This window comes from Narcine bancroftii, chromosome 1, assembly GCF_036971445.1.
Source record: "Narcine bancroftii isolate sNarBan1 chromosome 1, sNarBan1.hap1, whole genome shotgun sequence".
Classification (NCBI taxonomy): Eukaryota; Metazoa; Chordata; class Chondrichthyes; order Torpediniformes; family Narcinidae; genus Narcine; species Narcine bancroftii.
In genome coordinates, this window is record NC_091469.1 from 287338959 (window position 1) to 287349628 (window position 10670).

At 37.9% G+C, this 10670-nt stretch overlaps 1 protein-coding gene across 8 annotated transcripts in view; it reads right to left on the reverse strand.

Annotated features, from left to right (window-relative positions):
• The window catches only part of elp4 (elongator acetyltransferase complex subunit 4), a 261465-nt gene extending 251466 nt beyond the window's left edge, over positions 1 to 9999 (reverse strand). For 3 of the 8 annotated variants that reach the window (XM_069902855.1, XM_069902809.1, XM_069902851.1), the window contains exon 1: positions 9823 to 9998. In XM_069902855.1, the coding sequence (XP_069758956.1) occupies positions 9823 to 9958 (136 nt within the window). In that variant the 5' untranslated portion in view covers positions 9959 to 9998. Of the gene's footprint in view, positions 1 to 9769 lie in introns of all 8 variants that reach the window. The other 5 variants (XM_069902827.1, XM_069902831.1, XM_069902838.1 and 2 more) reach the window with 3 other exon arrangements.
• Between the last annotated feature and the right edge of the window lie 671 nt (positions 10000 to 10670).

Consider the following 10670-nt stretch of genomic DNA (forward strand, 5'->3'; position numbering starts at 1 on the left):
TTGAATTTTTATGGGTCTATGAAAATCAAAAATTAAATATATATTAAAATTAACAGCACACCAATTGGAGGACAAAAATAACGAGAATAGATGTGATAGGATGGGGAAGTAATATCAAGCTCTGCTGGAGTAAAGACAAGTAAATGTGGTCTATCCTTATGGCAGAAGTGTAGATTCCAATATGGGATTAACTTGGCCACTACCTTTATGCCATTTGCAGTCAGTAGGCAAATATTTGGAGGCTGAATGCAAAGTTAATTTTGATTCATCTGTGAAATATGGGGTTCACACTAAACTTCATAAAACAAAGGACCTCTAACTTTTCCCTGGAGCATACTGCAACTCAACAGGAAAAGGTCTTTCTAATGAGACTATGGAAGTAAGGAACAACATAATCAAAAGCATGATTTTGGATGCATCATAGGATGGTATGGGAGTTGCTCTACTGTAAAATCAGAAGGTACAGAAGGTAGAGATGCAGCTCAGAATATTACTTAAACTTCCCTCCCCTCATGGACTCCATCTATTTCTGCTGCCTAGGAAAGTCGCCCAACATGCTAAAAACCCATCACATTCCAGTCACACACTCTTCTCCCTGCTTTCATTAGGGAGTAAGTTTATGAGCGTGAAAACACACACCAACAGGCTTAAAGATAGTTTCTTCCACAAAGCCATCAGGCTTCTGAATGAACTCCACAGCAGTGCAACATACTGCCCATGTTTACGGTTCGCAGTCCGAATGGAAAGGGGAGTTGTGATTGCCTAGCAAGGGACAAGGGGTTACTTAGAGAGGGGGGGAGGGACACTTGGGGTTAAGGGAATTTTAAATGTGGGAATGGTTGAAATATTTTGTTTTAGAACTGTTGTCATACAGTGCGTTCAAAAATAGAAAACTGAGAAATGGAAATGGGGAAAAGGGTGGTGGTGAGGAAGTGGAAATGAGATATAAACAAAGTATGAAATGGCCATGTTGAACTATATGACTATAAATATTAATGGAATACATAACCAAATCAAAAGGAAGAGGCTATTAAATTTACTGAGAAAAGAAAAACATTGATATAGCATTCATGCAGGAAACACATCTAACTGAAGTGGAACACAAGAAATTAAGGAGAAACTGGGTAGGGCACGTAACGGCAGCATCATATAACTCAAAAGCCAGAGGTGTAGCTATATTAATCAATAAAAATGTACCAATCAAAATAGAGGAGGAAATAATAGATCCAGCAGGGAGGTATGTAATGATAAAGTGTCAGACATATTCAGAATTTTGGAGTTTGCTCAATGTATATGCACCTAATGAAGAGGATCAAAAGTTTATGCAAGATATCTTTTTGAAGATTGTAGATACACAGGGGAATATATTGATAGGTGAGGACTCTAACCTTAATTTGGATTCAAAGATGGATAAAACTGGACTAAAGACTAGCAGATAGAACAAAGTAGCCAAATTTATGGTTAAATCAATGCAGGAAATGCAACTTTTGGATATATGGAGACAACACCCAAAGGAGAAGGAATACTCATATTATTCGAGTAGACATAAAACATACTCAAGAATTGACCTGTTTCTGTTGTCAGCCCATATCCAAGGGAGAGTTAGGAAAACGGAATATAAAGCTAGATTGTTATCTGATCACTCACCTCTGTTATTAGCAATAGAACTGGAGGACATCCCACCAAGAACATATAGATGGAGATTAAACTCCATGCTACTTAAAAGACAGGATTTTAGAGAATTTATTGAATGCAAAATTAAAATGTACTTTGAAATTAATACAGAATCAGTGAAAGACAAATTTATATTATGGGATGCAATGAAAGCCTTCATCAGAGGGCAGATAACAAGTTATGTAACTAAGATGAAAAAGGACTATAATCGGGAAATAGAACACCTGGAAAGGGAAATAGTAAGTACAGGAAAATAACTAGCCACAAGGAAAGAAACAACAAAGAGAATTGGCGGACAAAAAAGTAAAATACAAAACACTACAAACGTACAAGGTGGAGAAGAACATAATGAAGACAAAGGAGAAGTATTGTGAGCTAGGAGAAAAAACCCACAAAATACTAGCTTGGCAGCTTAAAACAGAACAAGCTAAAAGAATGGTTTTGGCATCTTGGAAAAAGGACAAATTACATATAACCCAACAGAGATCAATGAAAACTTCAAGGAATTCTATGAACAATTATACCGAACTGAGAATGAAGGGAAAGAAGACAAAATAGATGAGTTTCTATCTAAAATTGAACAACCGAAATTGCAAGAAGAGGAGCAAAACAAATTGATACAACCTGGATTTGGAAATACAGGATATATTAAAAAAGCTACCGAACAATAAAACGCCTGGAGAGGATGGACTCCCAATAGAATGCTATAAAACATTTAAAGATTTATTAATTCCTCCTCTCCTGGAAGTAATGAACCAGATTGAAGAAACACAAAACATGCCAGATTTATGTAAAACAGCAATAATTACAGTAATACCAAAGATGGGGAAGGATCCACTAACACCAGCATCGTATAGAACAATATCTCTACTTAACTCAGATTATAAGATATTAGCAAACAGATTGGCCGACTGTGTACCAAAAATAGATCAAACTGGATTTATAAGAAAAGACGAACGATGCACAATATCTGTAAGTTCATTAACTTAATCCATGCAGTACAAAGAAATAAGACACCAACAGTGACGGTTGCTTTAGATGCAGAAAAAGCCTTTGACAGAGTCGAATGGAATTATTTATTCAAAGTACTACAGAGGTTCAACCTCCCAGAGAAATATATTAATTGGATTAAAGCATTATATAAGGGACCATTGGCGAAGGTGACAGTAAATGGATATATATTGAACCAATTTAAATTGATTACAGACACAATGATAATTAAAAGATTTATAACAAATATGTACATCAAGCTGCAAGAGAAAGAGAACGATGAAATAAGCTGTAAACCCAAACAAAAGTGGGAACAAGATCTAAACATAAAGATAAAAAATGAAAAATGGGGAAAGCTATGCTCCGGAACTATGAGAAATACAATAAACACGAGTTTACGCAATATACAATATAAGTGGTTACACAGGCTATACACCACGCCCCAAAAGTTAAATAAATGGGACCCAACAGAATCAGATAGATGTTTTCACTGTAAGAAGGAAATGGGAACAGTACATTCAATTTGGGCATGTGAGAAAATGGAAAAGTTTTGGGAAGATCTAAACCAGGTATTAAATAAAATCACAAAATGCAACATACCAAAAAATCCAGAGATCTTTCTTCTAAGTAATACAAGAAGTAAAGAACTAGGCCTCAATTTGGATGAAGCACAAAAAAGATTTATTATGATAGCCTTAGCTGTTGCAAAAAAATGTATAATGTCAACCTGGAAATCAGAAGAAAGCCTGAGAGTACAGCAATGGTATATAGAAATGAATAAATGTATTCACCTGGAAAAAAATAACATATAATTTAAAAAAATAACGTCACAATATTCGAACAAATTTGGGAACCGTACATGGAACACCCCCTAAAATGACAGAAGGAGAAGACGAAATGAACTGATCCAGTGTGTAAAAGTAGATGACACATTTTTCTTGTTTATTTTCATTGTGTGATGACATTGTTTAATGAGTTTATTGTATACGTTGAATGTTTAGTGGGTAGGGAGGGGGGGTGGGAAGGAGGAAGGGAAGAGAGGGGGAAAAGGGGAGAAAATGACACTGTGTATATTCAAGAGAGAAATGTTTGTGTATATTTTGGTTAATATGGTTCATAGTGTGAAATATAAAAAAATACTGCCCGTGTTTACTAATTAAACATACTTTTCACTGCAATCCTATGCTCTGTAAATTGTGCTCTTTACACAGCTTCATTCATCTAAGTGAAAACCTGTTGTGTGCTCAGAAAAATAAACTTCTGTATTAATACGACAAATACACTTAAAACCACATTGAGATGTTGGTAAACACAGACCACATCTCGGGAACCACCTCACAACAATGAAATTCACCATCACCACATGGTAGTTCTATGGAGAATTAAAATTAAAAAATGAAGCTAATGCTACATGTTGCTTTCTTCTAATGTGAATGTGTAGGGGAATAAGAATCAAATGACTTGCTCATTTTACTTGAGGAAAGGAACCCAAGCAGGCATGGTTTAATTTTTTAAAAATTCCGACATATAGCATGGTAACAGGCCCTCGAGCCCGCACCACCCAAATCCACCCATGTGACTAATTAACCTACTAACCCCATATGTCTTTAGTAAGTGAGAGGAGTCTGGAATCCCTGGAGAAAACCTATGCAACATGGGAGAACGTACAAACAGATAGCTCCAGATTCAAACGCGGGTTGCTGGCGCTATAATAGCACTATGCTAACCACAACACCAACCATACGACCCATTTAAGGTAATTTGGGGAAAATTTTAAAAGGACTTTTTCCATACAGAGGGTGGTGGTTAGTGAATTAACTGTCAGAGAAAGTGGTAGAAGCAGTAAAATTATAAAGTTCAAAAGACATTTAGACAGGCTAATGGATAGGAAAGATTTACAGGGATATGGAATAAATGCAGAGAAATAGAACTCTAGCTCAGGTTGACATGAGTAAGATGGACGAAGGATCTGTATCGGTGTTGTACAACTCTTTAATGCAGTGGTTCCCAACCTTTTTCTTTCCACTCACATACCACTTTAAGCAATTCTTATGCCATAGGTGCTCTATGATTAGTAAGGGATTGCTTAAGGTGGTATGTGTGTGGAAAGAAAAGTTTGAAAATCACTGTTTTAATCATACCTAATTGACTCATTATGTGCATGGTTTCATAACTACAAAGGAAAATGGCCAAATGACAGTTTTTCTCAAGCAATTAATAATTGGGTCTAGAGCAATGGTTCTCAATCTTCTCTTCCCATTTATATACCATCTTAAGCAATACCTTGCTAATTACAGAGCACTTATGGAATAGGGATTGCTTAAGGTGGAATGTAAGTTTTGGGGGAGGGGGGCAGTTTGAAAATGACAGGTCTAGGGTAAGAGGTTTATAGAAGATATGAGAGATTCTTTTTCAATCCAGAGGGAGATTGGAAGCTGCAATCCAATGCTCAAGTTGGTGATGGATAAAGAACATATAACAATTAAGAAGTATCTAGATGGGCTCTTTATCACTAATATATAGAATCCATGGATGAAATGTTGATAGATAGGATTGGTGTAGATGGATATTTGATGGTCGTCTGAACATGATGGGCTGTATCTATGCATTTTTCAAGAATGGCATTGATAACCCCTCTTCAGTGAAGATGGTCCATAATTACAAAAGCATATGGAGGGCAGGGATCACTAATGATGGATAGACTGCAATACTGCTCTTTGTGCCAGGTCTTGTGTCTTGATCTCCATTCTCTGTGAGAATGCAGGTGCATTAAAGGATTGGTTCTCAACCTTTTTCTTTCCACTCACATACCCCTTTAAATAATTGTCATTGGCCCATTTCCTTTTGAGTTATGAAACCGTGCACATAATGAGTCAATTAGGTATGATTAAAGCAGTTGTTTTCAAACTTTTATTTTCTGCTCACATACCACATTAAGCAATCCTTTACTAATCACAGAGGATATACGGCATAGGGACTGCTTAAGGTAGAATCTGAGTTTAGGGGGAGTGTTTGAAAACCATTGCCCTTGACTTATGCCCTTTAATTTGAACACCTTTCCAAAGGGAAACCATTTCCTATCTACCCTATGTGACTCCTCTATGAGGTCTCCCTTCAACCATTTCCATTTCATGGAAGCATACCTAGCCTCTCATGTCTCTCCTCATAACTGAAATGTTCCATCTTAATCAACATCTTCTCTGCACTTCCTTCAGTGCAAACATACCTTTCTCATAGCATAGCAACAAGACCTGTATTTCTATTTCCCATGCCTACTGTCCTGCTAAGTTGAGGTCACATTCAAATTGGTAGAACAGCACCTTATATTCCATCTTGTAGTCTCCAACAACATGGCATCTACATTGACCTTCAATTACTTGTTAAACCCCCTCCCTCATATTCACAAGCTTCAGCTTCCCTGCAACCCCCCCCCCCAATCCTTTCCCTATCTATGGCCCCTTTCCATCTTCCCCCATCCTCCTTGCTCTCTCCTGCCCTCTCTCTCTTGTCCATCACCCACACCTTCTTTCTTTGATCTCCCCAATCCCTTCCCTTCCTTCTATCAGAAGGCATCTTCCTCTTATTCCTAGCTTCTTACTTGTATCCCATTTCTTCCCCCCCCCCCACCAGCATTTATCCTTCACCTGCCAACCTGTGTTCCTCCCCCTCCCTTCCACCATTTTATTCAGGCATCTGCTCATCTCTTGCTATTCTGATTAAGGGATTAGTCCAAAACAGAGTAAATTTTGCTTTCAATGGATACTGCTTTTTGTGTGCTTCTCCAGTTTTCCAGCATCTACAGTCTCTCTTGTTCACTAGAATCATGCATAGTTCTCCAGCTTTAGCCTACCCAAAAGATATTTAAAATTTTAATGTAACCTCTCTGCGCTTATATCCTATGATGCAGCTAATGAAGGCAGGTATCATGCAAGTTGTTTAACAGAAAAGTCTGCAGATGCTGTGAATCACAGGTATCAATTATGTTTTTGTTCCCACCTTGTGCTGACATATTCAGGTAATCTTGAACCCATGCAATAAAATCTTTGTTCCTGTTTCTCTATCACTCTATATGTGTCAATAATCTTGAAGTCCTCAATACTCCCCAAGGCCCTATCATTTATTGTTTTGTCCTACTCAAATGCATCAACTTACATTTTCAGGATCACATTCTATTTACTGCTCATCTTACCAACTGATTGATATCATCTTGGAGCCTGTCACAAGATTCCTCACCATCAGCACTGTTGATTTGCGTGTCATGCACAAACTTACTACTCATGCCTCCTATGTTAATATCCAAATCATTAACGTATATAACCAACAGTCATGGTTTCAGTATTAATGTTCAAGATGCATCTTTGGACATTTGTCTCCAAACACAAAAGCAACTTGTCAGCATCAACCTCAAATCAACATTCCAATTTTTGATACAATTTGTCAACATGCTATTGATAAAATGTTCTGACTTTTAGACCAGTCCTGCAGAAAGGACCTTGTTACCTTATTGCCCACATTGATAAACTTCCAAGTCTACTAACAGATTAAGCTGTAGCTTCTCCCAGGAAAACAACCGCAGCAATGAGGCTTTAGTTACAGACAGCTGGTTCCCATTAAAAGTCCAGGAAACAAAAATATTACTCCAACTCCATCATGGCAGGAGATAACCAACTGATCAAAGTACAACATTTCCATCAGCTCTGGGATTACTTGGCCAAAACCTCACGAACTGGAGAAGGAGCATTTGCTATATCAGAAGCTGAACATTAACAGTGCATCTCATCCTCACACACAACTGACCTCCTCTTATCTTACCTGTGACAGAGATGCTAGAGTACATATTAGATATTATATCCAAAATATCTGATATGAAACTATGAAAATATTTTCATACAATTTTTTTTCTCTGCAACAACCTCTGCAACAACCTCTGCAACAACCTCTGCAACAACCTCTGCAACAACCTCTGCAACAACCTCTGCAACAACCTCTGCAACAACCTCTGCAAATCTTTCAAAATGGAAAGCTCAATACTCAAATATTCCTTAATCAGCTGTGTGGTTCATATTTTAAAAAAAACTCTATATCTAACAGAAATACAGTAAAACTAATAACACTTTTTCAAATTATGAAAGATGAGCCAGAATGGGATAAAAGTACCGGCCACCCACAATTACGACCTATGGTTATTTCATACCTAAATTTATAGAGGAAGTGAGGGCTGGCAAAGGGAGTGGAAAAGGTGCATCTTTCTTGCCTGATGCACCAACTCCAGAGTTAAGCTTGCGATCACTGGCAGTGTTTCTGAGGCTTACATGTTTCAACTTGTTTTGACAAGCTAAATGCACAAATTGAGACAATGATCTGAAAGTTGGTGGGTTTTATTTTCCATTCCCTTTAAGATCACCAGGTTCATGGTAAAATGTATATCACTGTGTAGCATATAGAAATGTAAAAAAGTAGTAATGTCTAAAATATATTGGTCAGGCATTAAAGTCCCAAGTGCTAAGGCATATCAAAAGGTTGTGGAAATAGAAGAGATTAAAGATAAGAGGGACATTAAAAAAGGAAGCTAATTTTAAAAATGTTAAAAATGACTAATGAAGTCAGTGAGTGTTGACGTGATGGTTTACAAGCAAGAAAGCTTGGCTTTTATGGGTTTAGGATAATCACAAATTTATATAAGACACAATTCAGTAAGATACCTGGTAGTAAATTTGAATAAACAAATGCACAAATGAGGCAGAAACCAAACAAAATGAAATTACAGAGATAATCTTTGTGGCAGTTGCCTGCTTTAGTTTGAGAATGATGCCACAGAGACAAAGAGAATTGCCGGCTATGGAATTAAATTTAAACAGAACCAAAAAGAACTTAAAAGTATTCACTGGAAATTCCTGCTCATCTAAATAATGAGTGATAATATTTAAAGTATTTATCTTATTCAGGTGAGATCAGAACAATTTCCACACACATTTAACATTTTGTTAGAAATCCTTGCAGAGCCAAAAGATAGATAATATTTAAGGAGAAGAAATTCAATTATGACCATGTCAGCAACATCAAGGGTAGAAATAAAACACAAAATCCTTATGAAAAGGGAGAGGAATATTTATAAATAAATAGAACAATGGATTATTATCCCATTTGCTTATACATAATGTTTGAACAGATTAAATTTATAAAGAAAAATCTTGCTTGCAGAGAATAGCATGATAAATTTTAAGGAAAAGTGTTTAAGGGAGCAAGGAATAGAGGGCTAGGCTAACAGATTTAGATAAGCAGCAATAGAAATTCAAGGCATTAAAACATACACACACTGGTATGGACTTTTGGGCCAAATACCACTTTTGGTGGTGGAGGGCCAATGTAGATGCTCTTGGAATTCTTAGAAGGGGTTGCATGGAATTGCTGACAGAGATAAAATGGGCAGAATGGCCATCCTAAATTATTTGAATGGAGTTTTCTACCAGTAACCTTTATTATTTTTTAAACAAATTCACCCAACCACATTGACCTATGAGCAAAATACAATCAGCTCGAGGAAACCTGTGGGTCGAGCAGCATCTGTGGGGGAAGATCTGTTTGGGTCCAAACCATCCCAAGGTGGAATTCCTCAAGCAGAACTTTTGGCATATTGGCCTTCATAAATCAAGTAATGAGTATAGGCATTGAGATGTTAACACTTTAGTGAGGCCACCAATGGTCACCTAGCTATAAGAAAGATAGCAATAAAATAGAAACAGCATAGAGAAGATTTACTAGGAAGTTGCCTGGACTACAGGAACTGAGTAACAGGGAAAGGTTAAATAGGCTAGGACTTTATTCCCTGGAGCATAGAAGAATGGAGATTTGATAGATATTGAAAATTATGAGGGGGATAGACAGAGTAAATGGGGATTGGCTTTTTCCACTGAGAGGAGATGAGATACAAACCGGAGGACATAGGTTAAGACTGAAAGGCGAAAGTTTTTTGGGGGTGTGGAATGAGCTGCCAGCTGAAGCTGACTCAATTTTAACATTTAAAGAGAAATATGGATGGGAGAGATATGTACTGGGTGCGAAAGAGGGACTAGACAGAATAATAAGTTCTGTAATAGTCTAGGACCTTTTTGCTCCAGATTCCAGCATCTGCAGTCCCCCGTGTATCTCCACACTGACCTATGATGTAGTCAAGGGAAGGCACCCCGGTGGAGAGCAGCAGCTGCCCGTTGTGCAGTGACGGCCGGGTCCCCGGCACCAGCGGCCGTTGGCTCCGGCGCCTCCTCTGGAAGCTCGTGCCCGTGCGCGCCGACATCTTCCCGCGACTCTTCGAGGCCCGCTGCACTGTGGGTCAAACGGGTCTCGGGGGAGAATTGCCCAATCAGAGTGGGTTTTAGCGACCATCTCGTCAGGAATGCATCATAGCTGCGTTCTGGTTGGCTATTCTCCTCATGGTGCCCTGCCCAACCCCGGTCTGGTCGGCGCTTTTCAGAGAAAGTGCGATTGATTTTTGTTAAAGCATTACGTTTTGGGAGAAAAGGTACTTTCACTTTTTAACGTTCGTAAGCTCTGCTGATGATTTATACACCGTATGTTCCCATTATCGGGCTTGAAGTACGTCGGAAACTGAATGCTTTAGTGTCAGTGGAGGTTGGCAGGCCATTGTCAGTCCAATGCGCATGCCCACGTCAATGATGCTGGAGACGTTGAACTACAAATCCCAGAATGCACTAGTCTGTGCAAGTGTGGGTCGACAAATGAACCTGTAAAAATATTTTGTTCGATGAAAATGCATCGATTGTAAGACCTTTTAAAATAAATGCAATAGGTAATGTTCATTGTAAACACTTGAAAGTATAGATTGAAACTGGAACTAAAGTTATTGAATTTAAAAACTGAAAATATTTCCAAATTAAGGCAGTAATGTTTGATGGAACTACTTCTGAGAGTCAATCGATAAATAATAAACTAAAGATAATGGAATTCGGAAATGTAAACAGAAATTACCGGAAAGACCAGCATTAGCG